General features: G+C 45.2%; 1 protein-coding gene across 10 annotated transcripts in view; it reads left to right on the forward strand.

The window, feature by feature from the left end:
- Positions 1-26,628, forward strand: part of huwe1 (HECT, UBA and WWE domain containing E3 ubiquitin protein ligase 1) — a 54,443-nt gene that overhangs the window by 19,644 nt on the left and 8,171 nt on the right. For 6 of the 10 annotated variants that reach the window (XM_080014448.1, XM_080014450.1, XM_080014457.1 and 3 more), the window contains 45 exons: positions 133-378; positions 1,525-1,658; positions 1,747-1,859; positions 2,074-2,256; positions 2,572-2,788; positions 3,638-3,760; positions 3,869-4,106; positions 4,244-4,594; positions 5,604-5,726; positions 7,454-7,549; positions 7,757-8,026; positions 8,620-8,772; positions 8,985-9,112; positions 9,214-9,295; positions 9,416-9,592; positions 9,667-9,820; positions 10,211-10,599; positions 11,064-11,259; positions 11,379-11,546; positions 11,854-12,002; positions 12,092-12,158; positions 13,779-14,002; positions 14,523-14,734; positions 14,825-15,007; positions 15,393-15,565; positions 15,727-15,866; positions 15,982-16,057; positions 16,476-16,574; positions 16,664-16,791; positions 16,882-17,041; positions 17,873-18,101; positions 18,183-18,361; positions 18,613-18,702; positions 18,822-19,000; positions 19,099-19,141; positions 19,974-20,348; positions 21,683-21,893; positions 22,606-22,730; positions 22,818-23,038; positions 23,274-23,665; positions 23,902-24,577; positions 24,849-25,542; positions 25,676-25,767; positions 26,089-26,245; positions 26,331-26,462. In XM_080014448.1, the coding sequence (XP_079870574.1) occupies positions 133-378; positions 1,525-1,658; positions 1,747-1,859; positions 2,074-2,256; positions 2,572-2,788; positions 3,638-3,760; positions 3,869-4,106; positions 4,244-4,594; positions 5,604-5,726; positions 7,454-7,549; positions 7,757-8,026; positions 8,620-8,772; positions 8,985-9,112; positions 9,214-9,295; positions 9,416-9,592; positions 9,667-9,820; positions 10,211-10,599; positions 11,064-11,259; positions 11,379-11,546; positions 11,854-12,002; positions 12,092-12,158; positions 13,779-14,002; positions 14,523-14,734; positions 14,825-15,007; positions 15,393-15,565; positions 15,727-15,866; positions 15,982-16,057; positions 16,476-16,574; positions 16,664-16,791; positions 16,882-17,041; positions 17,873-18,101; positions 18,183-18,361; positions 18,613-18,702; positions 18,822-19,000; positions 19,099-19,141; positions 19,974-20,348; positions 21,683-21,893; positions 22,606-22,730; positions 22,818-23,038; positions 23,274-23,665; positions 23,902-24,577; positions 24,849-25,542; positions 25,676-25,767; positions 26,089-26,245; positions 26,331-26,462 (8,947 nt within the window). Of the gene's footprint in view, positions 1-132; positions 379-1,524; positions 1,659-1,746; positions 1,860-2,073; positions 2,257-2,571; positions 2,789-3,637; positions 3,761-3,868; positions 4,107-4,243; positions 4,595-5,603; positions 5,727-7,453; positions 7,550-7,756; positions 8,027-8,619; positions 8,773-8,984; positions 9,113-9,213; positions 9,296-9,415; positions 9,593-9,666; positions 9,821-10,210; positions 10,600-11,063; positions 11,260-11,378; positions 11,547-11,853; positions 12,003-12,091; positions 12,159-13,778; positions 14,003-14,522; positions 14,735-14,824; positions 15,008-15,392; positions 15,566-15,726; positions 15,867-15,981; positions 16,058-16,475; positions 16,575-16,663; positions 16,792-16,881; positions 17,042-17,872; positions 18,102-18,182; positions 18,362-18,612; positions 18,703-18,821; positions 19,001-19,098; positions 19,142-19,973; positions 20,349-21,682; positions 21,894-22,605; positions 22,731-22,817; positions 23,039-23,273; positions 23,666-23,901; positions 24,578-24,848; positions 25,543-25,675; positions 25,768-26,088; positions 26,246-26,330; positions 26,464-26,628 lie in introns of all 10 variants that reach the window. The other 4 variants (XM_080014452.1, XM_080014456.1, XM_080014454.1 and 1 more) reach the window with 4 other exon arrangements.

A 26,628-nucleotide genomic window follows, 5' to 3' on the forward strand; every position in this document is an offset into this window, starting at 1 on the left:
TATTTTTTTTATTACTATTTATTGCCTATTACTATTAATTGGGTTCTGTTAATGTATAGCACTTTGAGTTGACTTGTGTGTGTGAGAGGTTCTATACAATAAAGGTTATTATTATTTCTTCCAAACCCACAGACGCTTTCTCACGAGCCCAAAGTGCTGCAGGAGGGCCTGTGCCAACTGGACAGCATCCTGACGGCACTGGAGCCACTCCACAGGCCCATCGAGGTTCCAGGAGGTTCTGTGCTGCTCAGAGAACTGGCGAACGCCGGCCACGTCACCGACGCCACTCTTTCGGCTCGCGCCACGCCACTGTTACATGCTCTCACGGCAGCGCACGCCTACATCCTCATGTTTGTCCACACTTGCAGAGTGGGACAGGTAAATACAGATGTTTGTTTGTATTTCTGTAATCTTTCTCTGAAATTTTGTGATTGTGAAAGGCTGGCTTGGTTTCCTGTTGCCTCTTTCTGGTCTCACTTGAATTAAGGAGGCACCATGTTTTTGATATTTAAAATTTGTTATATCGACAATGTGGATAGTGGCAGACCTGCTCTGTAACCCCTCCCTCTCCTCACTCACTCAACATCCACTGACACGTAGCACACTGAGTGCAGCGGTACTTTATTATCCCCCGAGGTGTAACACTGCGTTGCTGAGGTAAAATGGGAAGTGGGGGTGTAATTGAGCACAAATGTGACCGTAATGTTAACATAAAACATAAGATGCACCTATCGATCCGCCGGTTTTCATCTTGAACGGTGACTGGCCTATCAGTGTCAGATATATCTGATTCTGTGCCCATCAAATTTACACGCCCGATACAGTGCTCATGTACTCGTGAAAATGCTCCGATACTAAAACCCAATACCAATGTAATATAACATAGTTCTGTAGTCAACACTCAAAAAATAGAGCAAAAGAAAGAAAATGTTGGCTGTTTGGAAGGACTTGAAGGTGAAATGAGATTGGATCAATTATCTATCGTACGGCTGATATACCCAATGAGACCAAATGATAAGAAAATTTGATTTCTCTGATCACAAATATAAAAGAAAACTGATCAGATGGCAATGTAAAATGCATTTATTATGAACATACAATTGGTCAGAGTTTTTCAGAATCTGCCAAGGAAATTGAAATCTGCATAAATTTGTATATTTAGTTAGCTCCCAGACGTTAAGATTGGTCTCATTACAAGACTGCTATGGTGTGAATTACTAATGGGAGTAATTTAACTGTAGTTACTCAAACGCCATGGAGACTGCCTGTTACACTATCGTGGTACTTAAAATACTTTCCCAAGGTTGGCAGGTCTGTAGTTGCAGTAAATGCAAAATACCCTTTCAATTTTTTGTATATTGCTGTTTTTGTACCATTTACTTTGATGTGTGCTGCTTTTTGCCTCTGGGATGAATAAAATATATATCCAAAGGTGAAGATTTATTCTACAGATGTGTGCAATGTATCTGCCAATGTTATAGTCTTGACTCTAAATCAAAAACATATTTATGTTTTCCTGAGCAGAGTGAGATCAGGGCCATCTCTGTGAACCAGTGGGGCTCCCAGCTCGGCCTGAGCGTCCTCAACAAGCTCAGCCAACTTTACTGCTCCTTAGTGTGGGAGAGTACTGTGCTGCTTTCCCTGTGTACACCCAACAGGTAAGGCCTCTACACGGATTTCCTTCCATTCCTTTCTTAAAAAATTGTTTGTAGTGGTCAACTAGAATTTCCCCTGCATGGCTCCCAGTCTGCCCCCAGGTTGTGAATTTGGCCAGGCTGACATGCAGAAGCTAGTCCCCAAAGAAGAGAAGCCATCTGGCAACACTGCAGCAACCCCCGCGTCTGGCTCCAGGAGAACTGGTAAACAAGTTTTTTTTCATATATATATATATATATATATATATATATATATATATATATATATATATATATATATATATATATTTTATTTTTATTTTTATTTTTTTTTGATACACATCAGTCCCCTGGAATATTAAATATAATTGACTAGATTGAGACCCTTTATTTTGTGTTTAATTGTTGATTCTTAACCCCCTCACACGGGTTTTTCCAGCTGAGTCCGAGGTAGTATCCGTGGAGTCGTCTGCGGGGGGGCTACTGGAAGGAATGGGCTTGGACGGGGACACGCTGGCTCCCATGGAAACGGATGAGCCCACCGCCACTGACCCTAAGACCAAGTCCAAACTGACCCCAGCTATGGCCACCCGCATCAAGCAGATCAAACCACTGCTCTCAGGTCAGTACATTTTTTTAATTTTGGTTTCTATGAGTGGTAATTCAAAAGAATATTTTGTCAAAAAAAATAAAATACGCAAAACATTTTATTTTGTTATGTATTTGTGTTATGTATGTGTCCTCTGTATGCTGCTTCCATTGTTGGTGGCAGGGTGGGGGGGTCTCTGGGACTTGTAGTATAATCCAACCAATATTTATTTTATTAGCTTTTTAAATATATTTAAGCAGCAACCTCGCTGCCGCATTGTTCCTACTAAACTACCAGGAGTGTACCATTGCCTGCTAACATCCATGCTCCACCTCTCTCTCTGTTCAGCTTCCTCTCGTCTCGGCAGGGCTCTGGCCGAGCTCTTTGGGCTCCTTGTGAAGCTTTGTGTGGGCTCACCAGTGCGCCAGCGTCGCTCCCACCACGCCACCAGTACCGGCACCGCCCCCACTCCTGCCGCCCGGGCCACTGCCTCGTCCCTTACAAAGTTGCTCACTAAGGGCCTTAGCTGGCAGCCCCCACCCTACACCCCGACGCCTCGCTTCAGGTGAGAACGCTCCCTCTGACAGCTTGCATGGTTGGTACTATATAGATCAAATACAATATTTCTGTCCTGATTTGCATACATAGATTGTCATTTAGCTCAGTTTTTTTCAAATACCCCCTGTCCTGCAAGTTTTAGCTCCAACTCTACTCCTGCACACCAGATTAAATTGAGGGCCACACATTCTCATGACCCTGATTTGAATCAGGGGTGCAAGAGTAGAGTCGGAGCTAAAACTTTCATGCCGGGGGGTACTTGAGGACTGGGTTGGGAAACATTGATTTAGCTGACTCTTTTGTCCAAAGCATGAGCTTTTAGGGGTTAAGTATCTTGCTCAAGGACACTTCTGCATGCTACCAGGAGGAGCTGGGGATTGAACCGGCAATTGATTGTCACAATATTGGCATGGCGTGATTACAGTGGCTGTCATATAATATATAATCTAATCTAAGCTAAGGCTGAGGGATATTGCCAAAATATTATTTCAAAATATAAATGTATTAAAAGAGAACATTTATGCTACCTCACACTGAATGTCAGACGTTATCTTTTGCAAATGTAATATCAATACTGTGTTTGGAAGTTATGCAACCATTTTCCATTTAAATTGAATACTACCAAAGTCATAAATTAGTTGAAATGTTTATTCATTACTTTATATTATAAATTAGGCTGAACATTTTATCTGAAACATTTGTGTTGCATTCGATATGGAACACAAAAATCGGTAGCAATTCTGATTGTGAATAACATTTTAATATATCGGTATAGAATTGCATCATGACCTTTTGTATCAAAATCAAACTGTGAGTTCTTGCCCAATACTCAACCGTACTATTTTATTTCCTTCAGACTGACCTTCTTCATCTGCTCAGTGGGTTTCACGTCTCCCATGCTGTTTGACGAGAGAAAGTATCCCTATCACCTCATGCTGCAGAAGTTCTTCTGCTCAGGGGGCCACGACGCTCTCTTTGAGTAAGTCTGGAAAACTCAATAGTGAGACACAGCTATGAGCTCTGTGATAAGTTGATTGAGGAATGCAGTTATGATGAACATTGTAAAGACTGTCTCTCCCTTGTCTAGGACCTTTAATTGGGCTCTGTCCATGGGGGGTAAGGTGCCCGTCTCTGAGGGCCTAGAGCACACTGATCTCCCAGACGGCACGGGAGAGTTCCTGGATGCCTGGTTAATGCTGGTGGAGAAAATGGTGAACCCCAGCACCGTGCTGGACTCTCCTCACTCGCTGCCAGCTAAAGTACCAGGAGTCACCCCCACCACACCCCAATTCAGTGCCCTGCGCTTCCTCATAGTGACCCAGAAGGTAAGAACCTGTGTGTGGTCTGCGGTAGCTGATCCCCTATCGTTAAATTACTACCTTTTTTTAAAAGTGCAAATAAGGGCTGGGTTATATTGACAAAATTCAATAGCATATTGCCTATTGGCTCTTCTCCCTGCTAGGCTGCATTTAGCTGCATCCGCAGCCTCTGGAACCGAAAGCCCCTGAAGGTGTACGGAGGTCGGATGGCCGAGTCAATGCTGGCCATCCTCTGCCACATCCTGAGAGGAGAGCCTGTCATCCAGGAGCGTCTAGCCAAGGAGCGGGAGGGCACCTTGCGGCCAGAGGAGGAAGGTGCCCCCACAGTGCCCGTGGCTCCCAGCGGGGCCCCTGGAACAGCTTCGACGGCAGCAGGAGAGGGACCGGCAGCAGCCGTCTCAGTCTCTGGACCACCAGCAACAGGATCGGCGGATGATTCCACCAACTCCACTCCTCGCCGGGAACCCCAAGTCAACCAGGTCCAGCTCACACAGGTGAAGGAAAAGCTCAGCTGTTTGTAGCATCTTTGTTTGCTCAAGGTGGTCTGTGTGCACACTGTGCCGCCATTCAGCCAAATACTCAAACCATGAGCTTGTCATTGGGCAGGATCTCACAATCCGATTTGATTTCAATACAAATGTTTACTGTGTTTCTGTTTCGTACTGATTCAATAACGATTCAAGCAGATATGCAACGGCTCACAATACGTGTCTATATCATTGTATTGACATTTTATGCATAATGATAATTGCTGCCAACTCTTCAATATACCATCTGACCTGCATTACTAAATATTTCACAAAACATTCAGTCTAATACAGAAATTAAACAATTAAATTAATTTATGACGTACTTAGTACTTAATTTAAGTTGAAAATGGCTGTATAACTTCCAAAGTTATAAAAGGGGTATTTGATTATGAAAAATATAATTTATTTATTTTTAACTCCAAACAATATTCATATATTATTTCCACCTTCCTATATATTGATTAATAACATTTGAGATTAGTACTTCCTCTGCTTGGACAGTTCTGACAGCATAAGTAGAAATGGCAATGCTTGAGCTAGAAGGCCGTGACAGTGGGAAGACTAGAACAAAGCTGCTTTGTTTACCAAACTTTATCCGCCCCCCCACACATGGCAACTGAACCCTGGGAGGCCGTTTGTTTTGTGAGAGAAAAGAGGCAGATGCAGGCAGCTACAGCAGTTATAAGGGGGGGGGGGTTACAGAGTAGAAGGTGATGATGTTTTTCTGAGATTAAAGAGGAAGGTGCTGCTGAGCACTCTCTGAACCGTTATTAAAAGAGAATAGAAGATCCAGGAAAAGCAATGTGCAATTTGGATAATGATGAGAGAACTTTTTGTCACCCTTTTGGACCCCTTGGCTCTATACACTCTATTTCTGTCTTCTGCTTGTTTCTGGTTGTATACTTTATTTATTTTTCTTCATTGCCTTTTTATTTTTAATACACCTGTTGCTGTCGTCTCTATCCCGCTCCAGCTAATGGATATGGGCTTCTCCAGAGAACATGCTATGGAGGCCCTGCTCAACACCAGCACTATGGAGCAGGCCACAGAGTACCTGCTCACACACCCTCCACCCCTTCTCAGCGGGGCTGTACGGGTAAGGCTTCTTGTCCCCCCCACCTGCAGCACCATCACCAACACCATAGATACACAAGTTAAAGTCGGGCTGGGCGATATATCAATGATGTGAGACTAGATATTGTCCGGGATTTTGTTTGTCGTAATATTACAATTAGTTAAATTTTGTCTCTTAAGGCGGCGTTACAGTAAAGTACACTGATGTACTTGACAAAATGCTTGGTCATAACTACAGGTGTGGAGGAGCACATGGAGGAACCGTGCCCATCCCCATTCCTCCAAATAAAACAACAAAAAACTGTGTAAACATCTAAAAACACACTGGGGCGAATTCAAAAAGGGATTGTGCGGTGCTTGCGGCCACTAAACTTGCGCAAATAACAGAAAATGCGAGCAGCTAATTCACAGAGCACCCGCAAACGGGTAAATTCACCGCTAACTGCGCTGCCACACAAATGACGTCTTGGTGTGTCGGTGCTATTTGCGCAAACTTAAATTGGGTATTCTGCATGCATTTGGTTAAAAATTGGCTGCTTCTATGCAAAGTGTCCAATTCACAAACACTGGTGCTAATAGCGACATGCAGTGTCGCTATTAGCTCTTAGCAGAGTGACGCTATTAAGTCTGCAGAGACCTGTGGTAACTGCGAAAAAGGCAAAAAGGCTCCACTGCGTCGTCGTCTTCAGAGAGTTGGTTCAACTGAAGTGCATTTATAAGAGGTGTCACACCCAGACTTTCCAGTGATCTTTAAATTATATTTTGACATCATTACAATTATGTCATGGCATCTGATAGCGGAAAGGGCAGCCGTATATGGTGGTTTTCAAAACGCACTCCTAAAGAAAGTTGTTGAAACTTTGGAAAAGAAAATTGTACAAATACGGCGTTACAAACATTGACCGAAAACGTTCTATAATTCCTATTAAACTCAAAAGATATCTGAAAAACAACTAAAAGTTATAAGGAATAGTGATAAAGTGGTCAAAATTGGCATTGAACCACAGATTGCCTCGAACCTCAGAACCATGGACAGCTCCGCAGGCTCGGGTGCAGCGACCTGGAACTTGATAGAGTAAAATATATTAAATCAACTGTCATCATTTCTCCATTGTAATATTAAGAACTAGAAACACGGAGACGTAACAGGGTTACACCGGACAATTTCCATTATTTTCAAGAGGACGCTAAGACAGCGCTGATAGCGGGTGCAGTTGATGCTCAATTCATGGTGCGATTACAGGCCACAATCTATTTCTTCGCGAATTCGCCCCACTGTTTTTAGTTGTTTTATTTGGGGGAACAGCTCCAAATGCGAAATGGCTCCACGTCTCTCCGTGATTGCACTGAGAGCTGTGTTCGCATTCCCCTTATTTATAATTTGTAAAAAACACACCATAATTTATTTATTTTTGGGGAACAGTTTACAGTTTTGGGGAAGAGAACCCTAATATTTTAATATTGTCATAACTGTTAATGATCAGGGGTCGGCTATTGGTAATTTCATTTCAAAAATGTCTAAATAAGCATCCCTAGTTAGAACGTCCACATAACAAATGATTGTTTCTCAAATATTTGTATATATAGTCTATAAACAAATATTATGAAAGCACCACTAGTCATCTCCATATTATTGTGAAATTATTGTTTGTATTTATCAAAAAAATTGCTATATTGAACTTTGTCAATATTGCCCAGCCCCAAGTCGAAGCTAGTGAGCTGAAGTGTTTATTTCACCTGGTTGTCCAGGACCTGACTATGTCTGAAGAGGACCAGATGATGAGGGCCATTGCCATGTCACTAGGACAAGAGGTTAGCATGGAGCAGCGCTCGGACTCTCCCGAGGTGCGCCACCCTCGCTACTCGCATTACGTAAAGAAGCACACACAGCCACACGCACACACACACACACACACACACACACACTTATATATATATATATATATATATATATACACACACACACTCTCTCGCTCTGTCTGTCCACCCGCTGCTGAAGGAAACCTCAAATTAGTAATGGTTGATGAAGGGTTGACCTTGCGTTCTCCTCAGGAGGCAGCTCGGCGGCGTGAGGAGGAGGACCGGCGAGCTAGGGAGCGGGCTGAGGAGGAGGAGGCACGCTGCCTGGAGCGCTTCATGGAGGCCGAGCCCCTGGACCCCCAGGAGCTCCACACATTCACAGACTCCATGCTACCCGGATGCTTCCATCTGCTGGACGAGCTGCCCGACACAGTGTACCGGCTCTGTGACCTGCTGATGACGGCCATAAAGAGGAGTGGACCAGAGTACAGAGACCTCATCCTCAGCCAAGTGGTTCACCAGGTGAGCGGATGTCTATGCCTCACTTCCTGTTCAGACCTGGCAGGGCTCCAGACTGCGACCATTTAGTCGCATTTTCTTGACCATTGGGTTTGGAGACGGTCATACATAATTTTATTACTGAGCACCAGCGTAACTTGCAAATATGCAGACCGTTAAAAAAACAAATGTTTTTATAAAAACACTATGGCGCGCAAATAGCAGGCACCCTGTTGCGCCTACCCTTCTGAAGCCCTGCCTGGAGATGATGCTAACTCATCACTGAGGTCCACTCTTCTTCAATGACAGCTAGCAGCACAGTGGAGACACTTTTTTTTAAATGTATTTTACCTTCATTACCACGATTGATAAATTGGTTGCCAAATTTGAAATGTTGAGCTTATTTGTCACTTTCACTGGTGTAAGGTAACCTAAAGTAAGATTATTCCCATTGTTCGAACGAGGAGGATCAAGTCTCCTAAATGTGGCGTGTGTGTGTGTGTGTGTGTGTGTGTGTGTGTGTGTGTGTGTGTGTGTGTGTGTGTGTGTGTGTGTGTGTGTGTGTGTGTGTGTGTGTGTGTGTGTGTGTGTGTGTGTGTGTGTGTGTGTGTGTTTAGGTGTGGGATGCAGCAGACGTGCTGATCAAAGCGGCTGTCCCTCTGACCACCAGCGACACCAAGACTGTGTCTGAGTGGACCAGACAGATGGCCACGCTGCCTCAGGCTTCCAAATTGGCAACTCGAATTTTGCTGCTCACGCTCATCTTTGAGGTAATTACATAGAACCACACTGTCAATAAACAATAGCCTTCCTTTATTACCTTTTTATTCATCTGGTAAAAAAGTGACTGAGAAGGCGTACTGCTCAGTAGTAGTACAGGAGCGTGTTTGGGTTGTTTGAGTAAGAGGGGAACAAGCTTAAAAAAAAAAAGAAAAATGGACAAATCTGAATGTGGTATGCACTGGGCTGTTTGGTCTTTTAGGAGCTTAAGCTGCTGTGTGCCAAAGTGGTGGAGAGCAGCGGCATCCTTGATTTGCTGATCAAGCTTCTTGAGGTGGTGCAGCCCTGTCTGCAGGCTGCCAAAGAGCAGAAGGACATCCAGACTCCAAAGTGAGTCCTGCACTGTCTAAGAAGATAAGATATTGAAAATATCTTAATATTTCTGTGATATATGCAAACTAAAATATAAATGTATATTATTTTCTTGACAGATGGATTACCCCAGTACTATTGATCATTGACTTCTATGAAAAGATGGCCGTCTCCTCCAAGCGCAGAACGCAAATGAACAAGGTTGTTAATCGAAAAGAAAATACACTTAAAATGGGATTGTTTTCAGTTCAGCGGATAAATGTATATATTTCTATATATTTACTTCGTTGTTCTTTTCCGCCTCTGTTTTTACTCATCCAGTACCTGCAGCCTAACGGTAATAACTGGCGGTGGTTCGACGACCGCTCTGGTCGCTGGTGTAGTTACAGTGCTTCAAACAACAGCACCATCGACTCAGCCTGGAGGGCCGGGGAGAGCAGCGTGCGCTTCACAGCCGGACGGAGGAGATACACAGTGCAGTTCAACACCATGGTGCAGGTACGGACTTAAAAGACACTGTGTTTAGTTAGTGACGGGACTCGCCCCCCTCGAACAAAAACGTCTTTTTTCAGGTAAACGAGGAGACCGGTAACAGGAGGCCAGTGATGCTGACTGTGCAGAGAGTACCTCGCCTGCCCAAGCCTGCCAAACCTGGTAGCATGGCTCCTGATTCTGAGAGGGAGGAGGGAGACAGGAGCAAGGCAGAGGAGGCTCCTGCTGACCCCGGTAATATATTTTCTCAAAACATGTGACGTAATCAGTGATGTTTTTTGTTGTTGTTGTTTTTTTTTGTTAAATTGCAGGAATTGTAAGTGGGGGGGGGGGGCTGTATTGCAACTGTACATACATACAGTTGCAATACATTTTGTTTGGGTTCCAGATAGTCTATTTATAGACTAATCAAAAATGTAACATACATACCAAAAAGGTCAGTGCTGTTCTGAACGGGCAACAAGAGATAAGAGCTCTGTTGAAACGTTGTGGTAATTTCACAAAATTGCAATCTCTTGAAAATATTGCAGCGATTTCAAATTTTGTGATTTGACCGGATGTCACTTTTTGACCGCTTGGGTACATCTTTCTGTGACATACAGTTAAAAATGTATTTCTTCTCAGATTCTGGGGCGGCAGTGGAGATGAGTGCTCCTAAAGACGACTCCACCCAGCCGAAGGATGCCTCCGCTCCCCTGGAATCAGACTTCACCCAGGGCTCTGATATCATGGTGCAGGGCCTGACGGAAGACATGATCACCATCCTCATCAGAGCCTGCGTCAGCATGATCAGTGTGCCCGTGGACCCGGACACCCTGCACGCCACGCTGCGCCTCTGCCTGCGCCTGACGCGCACACACCACTACGCCATGATGTTCGCAGAGCTAAAGAGCACACGGATGATCCTCGGGCTGACACAGGGCTCGGGCTTCAACGGCTTCACGCCACTCGTCACCCTGCTGTTCCGGCACATCATCGAGGACCCCGCCACACTGCGGCACACCATGGAGAAGGTCAGCGGTCTTTATCATTGCCCCTTTAGTTGGGGATCTCACATCATGAAATTTGTCGGAATGATTAACTAGCACACAAATAATTGTAAATAATGAATTCCTAATTTTATGCACCTATCATAGTACGACTCTATAATGGTGTTATAATATCTACAATATGTAGAACAGATGTTGAACGAGCTATCTTGAACATTGGAATGTAATATTGGGTTGATGGTTAATTTCTCTGAATCCCATTGATAAAACATAAATGTATTTTGTTCGTGCAACTTTTCTCACATTACCATGAGATCGCCCTGTAACAGTGTAGCAAAATCACTGCAATCAGGTGAAATAATTACAGTAAGGTGATTATGTAATAATCTCTACAAATGGGACACCAAATATCTTCAAATATTGCCCTATTTTTATTGAGCACATACAATAAGTGTGCAAGATGAACTGAAGCTTTGTGTGTGGTGTAGGTGGTGAGGTCAGCAGTAACCAGTGGAGCAGGCAGCACCACCTCAGGTGTGGTGTCAGGCAGCCTTGGTTCCCGGGAGATCAACTACATCCTGCGTGTCCTGGGACCCGCTGCGTGCCGCAACCCCGACTGCTTCGCCGAGACCGCTATCAACTGTGTCCGCATCGCTCTGCCTGCACCTCGTGGAGCTGGCACGGGTGAGTTGGCACAATTGACTACATTAAAACATATTTGATGTTTAGGCAATGGAAATATGACGAGCACAAGTGGTTTGGTGTGCCCAAATGTTGGTCAATCGAATCCTTTTTCCCTGCAGCATCTGATGATGAGTTTGAGAATCTGCGGATCAAAGGGCCCAACGCTGTGCAGCTGGTGAAGACCACTCCTCTCAAACTGTCCCCGTTGCCTTCAATCCCCGACACGATCAAGGAAGTTATTTATGACATGCTCAACGCTCTGGCTGCTTACCATGCACCTGAAGAGCGTAAGTGAATCAACACTTTTAAAGGGGAAAAAACTACTGTGAAAAGGGGTAAACTACTGTGCACATTATTTTGAGAATTATTTGACTGCTTGTAGTAGTACTAATTCAAGAGAGATGATGATTACTGTCATAACTATCACTTATTTTTATTACATCCATTTTGCTTGTTTGCTTTCATATTATTACAGTAGAAAGAAAAGTACTTTGGAAATCAAGATTATTACTTTTAAAGGTTGATTTATTATATGTACTTGCAGTTATTATATTTAATATTTTCAACCCAGGCCAACTGTGTCTTCCGTTGCAGCTGAGCGTCCAGAGGAGCGTGTGGTGGCAGTGCCCGGTGGCCAAGATCTGTCGCAGATCCTTCAGGACGTAGGGGATGATGTCTACCAGCAGTACAGACTCACCCGACAGGGCAGTGACTTTGATTCCCAATCTGCTTTCCACATCAACGTGAGTCTCCACAGCCCTTTATGTTCTTTACTGTTATACTGTGTTCAACCTGCTCAGTTATTTAAAAGTATTCTGTTGGTTCCTCTCAGGCTCAGGTGTTTTCTGCGGACGGAGGCGTAGCCGACTCTTCCCAGTCTGGAACACCACAAGGAGAGGGTAAGATATGAAGGATTTTGACACAAGGCTGGGCGATATTGACCAAACGCAATATCAGTGTTGGATATTGGAACCAAGAAGATGGCATTACTTAAAGGACCAGTCTGTAAGATTTAGTGGCAGATAGTGAAAGGGACTTGACAGAAATGGAATATAATATTGATATGTATGTTTTAACTAGTGTATAATCCCATGAAAATAAGAATTGTGTGTCTTTGTTACCTTAGAATGAGCCCTTTATATCTACATTGGGAGCTGGTAACCCCTCCAAGGAGGCCGCCATGTTTCTACAGTAGCTCACAACGGACAAACCAAACACTGGCGCTTCCTCTACCTGTAATCTCCTTAAAATTACCGGGTGGTCAATCCGGTGGTTGACTCTGCAATCGGATAATGAAATATGTATCCCACTGAGCTGCACCGATCTGCCTTCCCCCTCCCCCCGATCTGATTCCGATACATATGTGCCAAAACTGATTCTAACACCAAAGCTCTTTTTATTTATTCTATGTGGAGTAGAATAGAATCAAAACTTTTTTCTACTCCACGTCGATCATAAACCCTTGAAAATAAATATGGCTCATTGAAATCGGTTGAGAAATATATAACGTAATTTTTTTATCCAGAAATTTGATTGAATCCTACAAGTGATACCTTGTTTTGAAGCTCTGAAGTTTTCCACACTTTCATATTACGTGAAAATACAAAAATGTCAAAATTTGTAATGTGACCCTGAGGGATCGGTGGGTCACATATTACATTAGAACTAGGGCGCTGACACGGCTCTAATCTCCGTTTGAAAGCGATCCAAATAGCCAGGAAGCGATGCTGCGTTCACAGGCTCGGAAAACTCTGTGCGTCGGAAGTGATGCGTTCAGGGAACTCAGAAAACCCTTGGCTACCACCATGAGTATATTTCAGACCTTTTTTCACCATACATGTTTTTGCATCCCTGTACAGTTAACACTTAAAACTAAAATAAAAACTAAAACTAGGTGTATAAAAAAACCAAAAACCTTTTAGTTAAAACTAGACAAAAACAAAAGAAAACTAAACTGAAAAGATATTATATACTTACAAAACAAACTACAATTTACAGGAAATGTCTTTAGTTTGCCTTTTTCTTTCTAGTCAATTTGGTCAAATTTGTCAACATATGGCTGTTACAGTGCAGTATAACCAGTTCTTATCTTTATAGACAGACAGCATTAATAATGAGCAGAGCTCAGACCTTTTCTGCATGTCCTTTGATTATCTCGACATCCGATCTACTTCACACTCAGTGGGTGTATTACTGGGTCCCACTCTGCTCCCGCTACCATTAAGAATACAGTAAAGTCCATTTTTTTATTTCATATTGAACGTTTTGAATAGGCTACAAACTGTAAAGTTCTAAGAAAAAAAAAAAATGTTTTTTTACTGTTGACACGAAGAACCCGTCAACAGGCCGCTGATTACTCGACGCATTTTAACATCGCTAAACTGTATCACAATAACCAAGATCCCAGGCAATGTCTGGTTTCATATCTCAATCGAATGATTTTCAAAATGTAATTGTTTTGTTTAATTGTGTTGTCACACTCCAGACTTGAGGCCTTAACTAGTTGTCATTACCCACAGCCTCCACGCCAGAAGAGCTGCGCGAGGAAAAGAAAGAGCAGGAGGGAGAGAAGGGTACCAGCTCAGAAGAAAGTAAAGCAGCCAAGGCGAAAGCCAGCAAGCCTCTGATGCCCACATCCACCATCCTCAGACTCCTAGCTGAGTTGGTGCGCTCCTACGTAGGCATTGCTACGCTCATTGCCTCTTACTGCTACACAGCCGGACAATCTGAGCTGATCAAGGAGGTGAGTAGACCAACAAACTGCTTTTCCTAATGCTGTATTATCCTTTTGGATTATGCTTGTGTTATCTGGACTAGGACTGTGACAACCACAATACCGCAGTTACATGACATAATTGCATTACGATCATCACCGCAAATAACATACATATATTTTTTGTTTTTGCTGGTGAAAGTAACAGGAGCATATGAAATATGAACACAATAATTATTGCTAAATTATCATAATTTACTATCTTCCATGCTACGTCCAAGGACTTCTGGAGAAACTTACTAGTTGCTCCGCTCAGTCCGCTCCCACTTGTCAGTTGAGCTTTGCGTGCAAGGGGGAGGGACAGCCCATTGAACAAATGGGGGATTTATTTTGTGTGTGTCCAATTATGATCATTATTTCTAGGGCTGTACCTGACTCAGATACCGTGGTTATAAGTTAATTTTCAACCTGGTCAGAAAAGCGTTATAAAGTCACAGCCATAATTTCTCAGCCCTTTATGGACTTGTTCGCCTGTGCACTTGGCTTTCAGGACTGCAGCGTTCTGGCTTTCGTATTGGATCACCTGCTGCCCCACACCCAGAACTCTGAAGACAAGGACACCCCAGCGTTGGCACGCCTCTTCCTGGCGAGCCTGGCAGCCGCTGGAACAGGCACCGATGCCCAGGTGGCCCTGGTCAACGAGGTGAAAGCCGCCCTGAGCCGAGCGCTGGCCATGGCAGAAGGCACAGAGAAACATGCCAGGTAAGCCGCCCGGGATGAACTGCAGTGATGACTCGACTGAGCGGGTGCAAGTCATTCTAAACTCTCATGCCCTCTCCCCCCACGTTTCAGGCTCCAGGCCGTCATGTGCATCATCAGCACCATCATGGAGTCGTGCCCTTCGACGTCCAGCTTCTACAGCACGGCGGCGGCCAAGACGCAGCACAATGGCATGAATAACATTATCCGACTGTTCCTCAAGAAGGGCCTGGTCAACGACCTGGCCCGTGTGCCCCACAGCCTGGACCTATCCAGGTACATAAACCACTAATTATTGGAAAGATTACAGCAAAGCACCTATCTCTATTTATTTATTTATGGTCCTCATTTAAACATTTTGTGTGATTTTCTTATCATATATGTTTTTGTAGAATTTGTCAAGTTCTTGCATCAGCGTCAATATTTCCAATTTTATAAGTACCTGCATACACCCTGTTAAAAACTGGCACCCTTCTTATTGTTTTATAACAACTTCTGTTTATAGATCTGTGCAAATATTTAATTGATTTGTTATTTTTTACTTGTACCGTTCTGTCAACTTCTGCTGCGATTACTGAACACCTGAATTTAATAATAACATAATTTATAATTAAATATAATTTAATAAAATCTTATCTTACCTTATCTTATCTTCCTTCAGCCCCAACATGGCCAACACTGTGAATGCTGCTCTGAAGCCTCTGGAGACCTTGTCCCGCATCGTCAACCAGCCCAGCAGTCTGTTCGGGGGCAAAGGAGGCTCTAGCAAGAACAAGGCCGAACATGACACCGTGGGCACTGCCAGGGACAGCAACAGCAACACTCAGGACCAAGGTACCCTCACAAAACTTGGGCACACACACACACACACACACACACACACACACACACACACACACACACACACACACACACACACACACACACACACACACACACACACACACACACACTTCTGATGGCTGCTGTTATTGTAAATATATCCCTTTTTCTAGGGGAATCTGGGGAGGCAGAGCCTGTGGAGGGCAGCCACCGGGTGCAGGGCACAGACAGCGACCTGATGGACGGAGAGGCTGAGGGTGACACGGTGGTCATCGCTGGGCAGCCAGAGGTCCTAAGCACTCAAGCAATGCAGGTGAAGACTGATGAAGTCAAAACGATCGTACTGTGCTTTGCTGTTAGGTCCTTATTGCATGGCTCATGTCTTACTGTGTGTGTGCGTGCGTGCGTGCGTGTGTGCGTGCGCGCAGGTGGAGAATGAGCTGGTGGATCTGATTGATGAGCTGCTAGAAAGAGATGCCGGCACCGTCAACAGCACCATTATTGGTAAGAAACTCTTTTCCTTCTGGAATAATCTGTCTGAAAGAAGCCAATGGGCTTAATTGGAGCAAAGCTGAACCTTAATCAGGGTGTCTGCAGGTTCCCGAAGTCTTAACATGTCTTAGAAATACTGTAATTGGCCTAAAGTCATTAAATGCTCTCACATTTGAATTGATGAGGTCTTAATTTCAACATAGCTCACTTTAACTGCTACATTTGGAAAAAGTCTATAGAATCATCTAGTTCATAACATGCCCTATTTCTATAATACTAATATATAATACTTTCTTGCAATACTTTATTTAGTAAGAGAGATGATTTGCCATCTAATTAATTCAATTAGTTAAAATTTGTATTAAAACCTAATACATTTTAGTCCCTGTTAATGGTGTCATTTCATTTTCCTCGCCTTACTGCCAATCAGTAGGACGCAGCGGTGAGGACGAATCGCAGGAGGATGTGTTGATGGACGAGGCTCCCTCGAATATCAGCCAGGCATCCACTCTTCAGGCCAACCGAGAAGGTGGGATGTTGACAGAGAAAGAAGCCTCATAGTTTATATCGGTGTTGATTGGTCTCTCTACAAATTACTCTGCGGTATTCTGTCATCAGACTCCATGAATATCCTGGAACCAGAGGATGAAGAGCACACGCAGGAGGAGGACTCGAGTGGCAGTAACGATGATGAGGATAGCCAGGATGAAGAGGAAGAGGAGGAAGAGGAAGAGGAGGAGGACCAGGTAATAAGAAGGGTGCATGCAGAGATGGTGGGTGGGTCTGCGCTAGAATTTTGCAGCGAGACTCTTGATTTTGTCCCTTTTGAATCTCAGGATGATGAGGAAGGAGATGAGGATGATGATGATGAAGGTTCAGAGATGGAGCTGGACGAGGACTTCCCAGACATTAACGCTGCGCCCCACATCCGTTTTGAGAGGTTTGACAGGGACGATGACCTCATCATAGAGTTTGACAACATGTTCTCCACCACCGGTGAGTAACCTCCAGTGTTTAAATGAGTTACAGGGAGTCTGTGGGGCATTTAAAACTTTCTTGGTATTAGTTTGCTTCTACCCTAGAATGCAAAGGCAAATTCACCCCTCTAGAATGCCTATATTAGGTTAAAGAAATTCTCGGCTTAAAATTTTTGTTTTTATTCATACATTTTTATTTATACCTGGGCAGCCAGATGTCATCCTATTTATTTATCTATCTATCTATCTATCTATCTATCTATCTATCTATCTATCTTATCTATTTATTTTCACTGCCTATCAAAGATATTGTTTAGTTAAACTAATTGAGAAAAAAAGTTCACAACCTAATCAAAATATCTAGCAAGAAAACAATCATCCGGGTCATTTTTGGAACATCATATGCATTGGTAAAAAAAAATAAAGTAAAGTAGTTCTGTTTTGGGGCATTCAGGACATTTGCATGCACACACACATTACTAAGGTTATAGGACACACATTTTGAATAAGGTACTTCAAAGTCCAGAGTGTCCAGAAATTGTCTATTCCTGTTTTCACTTGTTGTTTTTAAGAATTTGGTCTACTTTCTTCTTATTACAGTGAACATAAAGCATAGTATATTCCCCAAATAATCTGTAAAGAGAGATCTTTCCCAGTATGAGAATCCCTTTTGATGGCTCGAGGACTTTTTGGTTTTTCAGATAGTTGGATCTTTGATTTTTGATGCCTGCAGATACCCTCATATTCTTTGTATTCTATTTTATTTTTGAACTATATAAATAGCTTGGGGTTGTGCTTGAGCTGTCCCCCTAATGTCTGCCCACTGTTTTCTACTGTGTTCTTCCATCAGCTGACATCCCTCCCTCCCCAGGCAACATCCCCAGCTCCCACCCTCTGATGGTGCGCCACGCTGACCATGGCTCCCTCACGCTGGGGGCGGCAGGCACCAGTAGCCGCCTAGCGCAGGGCATGGGCCGCAGCCAGCGCACACTGCGCCAACTCACTGCCAATGCCGGACACACTATTCATGTCCATTACCCTGGAAACCGCCAGCCCAACCCTCCGCTCATCCTGCAGAGGTGAGAATGCATTCAGTCTGCATTTTACGTACTCTGTTTTTTGTGTAGCTGCTTATCAAAATGGCAATCCTCATGTTTCAGGTTGTTGGGCCCCAGTGCGGCGGCAGATATCCTGCAGCTCTCCAGCTCTCTACCCTTGCAGTCCCGTGGCCGCGCACGGCTCCTGGTTGGTAACGAGGACGTGCACATCATCGCCCGCTCCGACGATGAATTGCTAGACGACTTCTTCCATGAACAGAGCAGCACAGGAGGGCAAGCAGGTGTGAACCACACAGACGTTGATACAGTAGCTATATATGTTGTTACATATCATTAAATGCATGGTCCTATCGTGCAAGCAGTATAAATAGATGTGGCTGGTATTTCTATCATTTGTTCAATAAACTGTAATCCTTCTGGACATTGGCTGGTATCCCTGTGCCAACTCTGCTTGATAAGGTGTAAACATTGGCATTTCTTGTTTATTTGCATCTCGATTTGTTTAAACAGTGTTTAATGATTCTGTTTGCAGGTACGCTGTCCAGCATCCCCACTGCCTTAACCAGGTGGACAGACGAGTGTAAAGTGTTGGATGCCGAGAGCATGCACGACTGTGTCGCAGGTAGGCTGATTTAAGACGTCAAGATATTTGTTTCCATTTCCACATACAACAACGTCCACCAAGAGTTTTAATCCCTGTGTGTGTGTGTGTGTGTGTGTGTGTGTGTGTGACTTGTTCAGTGGTGAAGGTGCCCATCCTGCAGCATCTGGAGAGTCTGCGGGACGAGGAGTTGGAGGAGCGCAGGGAGAAGAGGAGGAGGCAGCTGGCGGAGGAGGAAGAGGCAAAGCAGAATGAGAGAAGAGCCTCCGGAGCAGAAGAGGGCAGAGAGCAGAGCCTGCAGGTCAGCAGATGGAGAGAGGTTTGTGTGCTATAACGAAAACTTGCATCAAAACATGTAAACATCTTGGTAGTTTTTGGCCCATTCTTTGCCAACACATTGCATTTGTCTTTGCTCAGGGTCCTGGACTGGGGACGGTCAACGGCGCAGAGAACACTGCAGGTTTGGATTTTTGAAGCGGATATCTGTGGAAAGAAAGACACAACCTTTTTTAAACACAGTGGGTGTCGTCTGAGCAAGGGCCACTGAAGGATGAGTGGCCATCACAGCTTGCTGTGGGATGAGGTAGTAGTTTGTATAGTTTTAGGATCACACCAGATCTGGGAGATAACTATACAGTCTACTGTCTTTCTTACGGCAATGCTGAAGCAACTGGCAAAGTCAGGACCCCCAACGGCCCCATCCTTTGTATCGGAATCAAATCATGCCATCCTGTTCAATATCCAGCCCTGTTAGTGGCACCTTTGCCCCCGTTTTCCTTAGCTGTCTCATGTGGGACAATGTTGAGCCAGGTTTGATTTATTTCTTTATTTTCTCCCTCATGTTTTATTTTATTTTTTTCACACTCCGTTACATTGTCTGAATTGTGGCTGGGCTGTGGTGAGGTAGTAAGTTGTGTTGTTGTTGGGGATCAGGATTGTGCACCCCGTTCAGGAGATAACTATACAACTTACTGCCTTCCTTAGTGTGGGCCATTGCCATCCTAACTCTTAATGATTTGAGTCACTCAAAAGTGAGCTTTTGCCTTTGTGCAAGCTTGTGTTTGAGACCGCAATTCCTTCAGCTACAGTGCTAAGTTATATAACCACTGCAGCTTAAGAGGGGACATTCTTTTAGTTGGTACTTTGGTTTAGTAGGAATAATCTGAGAACACTTTCTTCATCTCTGGTGGTTAATTCAGGTGTTAATTAGGCAGCAGAAGGTGACAGAATAGTGAAAGGGGAATGGCACTAGAATATTATTCTTACCCATTGTCCTTCCTTGACCTTTGCAGAAGGCGAGCAGGCCCAGGGCGGTGCGGTGTCATGTCTGGACCCCCCCAGGGTCTCTGAGGGTTTCCTCACAGCACCTCCATCAGGAGAAGTGACCCCCACCACCCCTGCCCCTCACGAACAAGCCCTTGTCTCCCTGGAGACCGCCATAAGCCAGCAGGTCCACCAGCCAATTGCTGACCTGCTGCTGGCCGACTCACATGCCAACTCGCTGGCTGCTCTAGCGGGGGCAGGCCTTCCACCTTTGTCGACAGCTGACAGGCTCAGCGGTGAGGCGGAGGTGTCCCAAATGGAAATGTCTCCGGTGCCTACATTCGGTGAGAGAGGAGGAGGCGGAGGAGGAGGTGGAGGAGGAGCATTGGAAGGAGGCAGGGAAGGTAGACTAACTTTTTAACTTTACAGCAGTATGTTCACACATCAGTATGTGACGGATCGGTAATAAGACACGGTGGACTGTTGAACATTGTACCTTACCAGTGTGTCTGCAGATTTCTAAAAAGTCTTAAATGTCTTGCATTCCGTTTTACGATTAATAGACCTTAAAAGTCATTAAAAAGTATTAAATGTGAATCTGAGATATTTTTGACATAAATATCTGACCTAAAGAAAAACTTGTGAAGTTCATAGAATCTAGTTCATAACCTACCTAATACTTACCTCTGCCATGTACCAAATATGTTGCAGTTTTTTTAATTGAATGAGGCCTCGTATATGGGTATTTCTAAAAAATATAGTATTTTCTCTGTTTTGGCCTCCGTCCACACCAAAACGGTGTTTCAGGTCACTGAAAATTAAGTTTTGAAAAACTTGTTCCAGGTGGGGAGATCTTCAGAACTTTGTTTTCTGTTTTATTCTTGTTGAGCGCTGAAAACGATGTTTCTCAAAACAATGAGGTCATGATCTCAAAGAAATGTACAGTGCTTGATTTCTGTTCAATCTTTAATTTTATTTAGAGGTAATTTGTTGATTTAAATATGAAATGTTTAACTGCACATTAGAAGTAAAAATGTGTACAGTCGTACGAGTAGGGATGGGTGTTATTTTAACGGTACCACTACTCTTAGGATACTGCTTATCGATCTGATACTTTAACGGTACTCTTTATCGTTTTTTGTTTTTTTGGGGGGGGGTGCCATTACACATGGAGACTCGGCGATCAGGGCACGATCTGCGCCCTCATCGTCGTGTGTGCGCGAGAAACAGGGAGAGGGAGCTGGTCCTGCCCCACTCATGCATGTCTACATTCTGGTGATGGAGAGAGAGAGGAGAGCGGTCTCTTCTGATAATAGTGAAAATTCTTCTGAGAAGAATATCTAAATCTTATTGTAGGTTATAAACGGGTTACATAGCCTAAATAAATAGAACATAAATTTTCTTAATTTCTCCAATACCGTTACCAGTACCAGTGACGTCAGAGCTTATCGATACTACGTTCTTTAATAATTTAGCCCTGGGGCCCATTTAATTCTGGGTCAATCTGTACTGGTACAGAGGGAGAAAAATACGTTTTCAGCAATACCCATATACACCTGTGGACAAGGCCCAAGAGAGAGGATTTGTCCAAATTGCTTTCTGAAATACCATTTAAGTTTTATCTTAAAAAGGTCTTGGCATATTAGAATTAACACGCTGATGTCTGCAGACACCCTGATTACAACTTGCCTGTCTTAGCCCGACAACCCTCAGCATCACTCCCTCCTCTCCCTTGCAGCCTCCCTGAGTCCAGACATCGTGGAGACCTCGGAACCTGTGGCAATCGGCGTCTCACAGCTGGAGGGGTCGCCCATGGATACCAGCAGCCCTGCGTCTGCCACGCAGGAAGAAGCTGCTCCCAACACTGCCCAAACAGCCCAACTGTCTCAAGAGCTGTCTGGCAGTGGGGACAGTGGGCTGGCAGACAGGCAGACCGATGCAGAGACTGGGTGAGGGGCTTCAAGAGATGCCTTTACTTATTTTGTACTCAAATAATTCACCAGCTTTTTGTTAATATTTGGGTAAAATTTTACATTTGACTAAACCAGGGGTCTCAGGAAATTTGGACAATGACCGTTTTTTAGGTGCCAAAAATTCTCACGACAACGGCAATCATTTCGTAATTTGAACGCAAGATTATTAGTGTGAGAAGAAATTCACACCACTTTTTTGTGTTCAAATTCACTTTAGTGACAACAAATTGAGGCTTAAAGATAATCTTTCTTTCTTTTAAACCTGACTCCAAGAGTGAGAACCTCTGGTCTAGACATTAAAATATCAACTATATAAATCAATGCCTTGACCAGCCCTTGTTTATATGTCTACAAGATGAAGTGCAGAAAGTGGGGATTTGTAACAAAAAAGACCTGTTCTTTGTAGAAAGTAGTTTAGAGTTTTGGTTACATGAATTTCCCCCCAGGGATTAGACTATTAGGTTGATCTACTCTTAAGTCAAACAGAGAAAGGGTTATGATCGACTTTTACAATCTGTAGGGCTCTCAGGGAAGTGGTGGACTGAAGTTGGGTCCAGGTGATGAATTCTTGGCTGGTTTTGATAGAACTTGGCTCCCATTAGTTGTAAAAATGTTTTTAAAAAATTGTATATTGTCTTCATATGCCCTAACTGACTGAAGATTCAATTTATTATCTCCACCTGTCCAGCTCCACCTCAGTATCTTCCCCCGGGGAGACAATGCCCCGGAGTGACAGTGCTGACAGCCAGTCCCAGGCCATCCAGGAGGAGCCGCTGCCGTCCACCAGCAATGAGGAGGAAGACCCGCTGGCAGGTACATGGAGTCTCAAGCTCATCTTCTGGTTTTAGATTAATTTAATCCTCCATTCCTACATGACCTGTTTACTATTCATCGCGACAGGCATTAGTCTGCCGGAAGGCGTCGACCCCTCATTTCTGGCAGCGCTTCCCGAGGACATCCGTCGTGAGGTGCTGCAGAATCAGCTGGGCATCAGGCCTCCTTCTCGCCCACCTGCTGCCTCCACCCTGCCGTCCTCCACCACCCCTGTGCTGGGAGGGCCCGGGGTCACTGAGGTTAGCCCCGAGTTCTTGGCAGCCCTGCCACCCGCCATCCAGGAGGAGGTGAGAAATGATCACTTAACTAACAGTTCAATTGACTCAAAGTGGTTAATCTATGACATTATCTTATGATATTTTATTGAGCTCAACACCCATTCAATGTATTTGAGGTAATTTATGTACTCCTGTGTGTGCTGTCAGCTGCTGTTTCCATTGTTGGTGGCGAGGTCCACCACATTGTTTAGAATGCAGTATTTTGGGTAAATGGACAGAAATTAATTCAACCTGTCTTGTGTAGGTGCTCGCCCAGCAGCGGGCAGAGCAGCAGCGCAGGGAGCTCGCCCAACAGCCACCCCAGGGCGACACCCCACTCGACCCGGTCACCTTCATCCAAACGTTGCCCTCTGAACTGCGGCGCAGCGTCCTCGAGGACATGGAGGACAGCGTGCTGGCCGTCATGCCACCAGACATTGCCGCCGAGGCTGCTGCGCTACGCCGGGAGCAGGAGGCTCGCCAGAGGCAGCTGATGCATGAGAGGCTGTTTGGCCACAGCTCCTCTTCAGCGCTTTCGGCCATCCTGCGCTCACCGGCCTTCACCAGCCGGCTGGGGAGCAACCGCGGGGTGCAGTACACCCGACTGGCGGTACAGAGAGGCGGTACCTTTCAGATGGGTGGAGCCAACCACAGCAGGTTAAATGTTTTTTTGTTTTTTTAATGAAGGCAGTGTAGCATAGCAATGCAATGGCACTGTATTAATCAGGATGTCTGCAGGTCCCTTAAAAAGTCTACAAATTTAAAATAATTAAATTCAATTTTAAAAGACATATATTTGCGTTTCATTATATTTAAATTTCTGATTTAACTCGATAGCATTGGTAATGATTATTATTATTTTTGAAATTTACCTGCCGGTCTCTTTTGAGCAGACCATCCAGCTCCAGCGTGGACTCGCTGCTGCGACTGCGCGGCCGTCTGCTGCTGGACCACGAGGCCTTGTCCTGCCTGCTGGTGCTGCTGTTCGTGGACGAGCCCAAGCTGAACACAAGCCGGCTGCATCGCGTGCTACGGAACCTGTGCTATCACTCACAGACGAGGGGCTGGGTGATTCGTAGTCTGCTGTCCATCCTGCAGCGCAGCAGCGAGAGCGAAGTGTGCGTGGAGACGGCCCGGCCGGAGGACTCGACGCGTGGGAAAAGGGGCTCTCAGGGCAGCGGCTGCGGTGCCAAAGGCTCTGCCGCCTCTTCCCTCTCCTCCTCCTCTTCGTCGTCGTCTTCTTCGTCCTCTTCTTCGTCCCTAGAGCTGCTCAACAGGGTGGAGTCTCGCAGCTCCAACCAGCTCTCCTGGCTTTCGGTGTCCATGGATGCGGCCCTGGGCTGCCGGACAAACATTTTCCAGATCCAGCGGGTGTCCGGCAGGAAGCACGCCGACAGACACTCTGCTGGGGGGTCGGGACCCGGGTCTCTAGGAGGAGGGGGTGCAGTGTCCGGGGCCTCAGGGGGGGTGGCGTGTGCAGCGGGTGGAGGTTCCACTGTACACATCCACCCACAGGCCGCTCCAGTGGTCTGTCGACATGTTCTGGACACGCTGATCCAACTGGCCAAGGTGAGAACTGATCAAGATTCAACTGATATCCCGCCAAATAACCCATCCGTATTCCGATGTTCAATGTCAATAATTGTCTTTTCTTCATAAGGCGGATGTGAATTACTATACTTTAACAAGCTTATACTATGATAGTGGCACGAAATGAACAAAGAAGACAATTAAATTGTAAATCAAATTTTTTTTACATGACAGTTAATGGCCATCAGGAAATATTAGTTGATAGTTGTAAGGCTTGTGCGTGGTGTCTGATCTCCTGTCATGTCTCCAGGTGTTCCCTAGCCACTTCACCCAGCAGCGCTGTAAGGATCACTTATCATCCTCCTCCGATCTGGACTCTCGTCTCTGCTCAGGCTCCTCTGCAGGGGGTGGCGGAGGCTCCAGGTCCCAGAACAACCCCATCTCCAACCCCCCCCTAAACCCCTCCAGCACCCAAAACTCCCTGACCTCCTGTGCTGCCACCCCCCAGTCCCTGGGTATCTCCACGGACTTCTGGGACTTGCTGGTCAAGCTGGACAACATGAATGTGAGCCGCAAGGGCAAAGCCTCCATGAAGATGGTGCCTTTGGGTGGTGGTGCCGAGGCAGAGGGGGCACAGTTTAGTCTGGAAGCGTCTCCACTGGGCCAGCTGATGAACATGTTGTCCCACCCCGTCATCCGACGCAGCTCGCTGCTCACAGAGAAGCTGCTGCGCCTGCTCTCCCTCATTTCCATCGCTCTGCCTGACAACAAGGCTACTGAGGTTCCCGCCGGGCACCCGACCCCCCAGGCCGCCAACTCCAGCACCGCCGCTAGCTCTGGAGCCGTGCCTCCCCCAGCCACAACCCAGGGCTTGGTGACAGCAGTCTCTACCCAGGCAGCTGGAACAGGTCCGACAGTCTCTGTTGGAGCTGTGGTGCAGGGCTCATCCTCAGGGAGCAACCTGGCAGCCACTCAGACGCCCATACCTATACCGACACCTATAGGTAATAACAATGATAACAAGTGGTCGTGGTAATAATAATAACCGAGAAAACAGTCGATGCTGTTGCCGTGGTTCTTGCAGTTTCGTTGTTCTTTGAATAGAGAATAATCTGTTTTGTTGGTGTTTTTGAACAGGGAAGCAGCGAGGCACCATTGGCAGTAATGAGAGTGACCCCAAGATGGCCTCTACAGGACTCACTGAGAAACAACTGCAGCTTTCAGTGGAGGTATTAAACAAATTAGATGGATTGTATTTTAATGGAATGCTTTGCACTGAATTATTGATGAAAGCCATTTAAAAACAAAACAAAAAAAATAATTGTGACTAAGCTTTTCTTTTTGTTTTTCTAATGAGGGATGCAAGTACCTTAGAGTAGATTGTAGGGAATATAGGAGACAATCTATAAACAAAATAATAGATCAATTATTAAAAGGTTAATTAAGTTGTTACAATGGAGGTAGATTATGGCTGAATTAACATAAATGAAATTTACCGTTTTATCAACAATTCCTTAAACAACCATCTCCCCCCCCCCCGACTCCTCAAGGTGTTGACCTCTCACTCGTGTTCAGAGGAGGGTCTGGAGGATGCCGCCAACATCCTTCTGCAACTGTCTAGAGGAGACGGAGCGACCAGAGACACCGTGCTCCGACTCCTGCTTAGCGGAGCCCGACACCTCGGCTACACCCTCTGCAAGCAGATAGGTCAGCTCCACCCAGACACTGAGGTCACGATTACAATCCATTCTGCTGCACGCGTCTCCTACAACGTCTACTTTTGCTTGTCCAGGGACGCTATTGGCCGAGCTAAGGGAGTACAACCTGGAGCAGCAGAGACGTGCGCGGGCGGATGCCCAGTCCCCCGACGGACCGCCTGACGATTCCTCACTGTCAGCCAGGCTGAAGGGCAAGATGACCAGCAGGTGAGCTGAAGGTGGCTCTGGTGGCGGCCCTAGTTAAAGTCAAATATAGGATTTCCTTTAACAAAATAATCTTACAGATTACCACTTTAAGCCCAATAATAGCTCACTCTCTTTTAAGTAGGCCCATGTAGTGGGCACAGATGCTTAAATTAAAATGGCGTAATG

Source organism: Zeus faber (genome assembly GCF_960531495.2).
Source record: "Zeus faber genome assembly, chromosome: 15".
Lineage (NCBI taxonomy): Eukaryota > Metazoa > Chordata > Actinopteri > Zeiformes > Zeidae > Zeus > Zeus faber.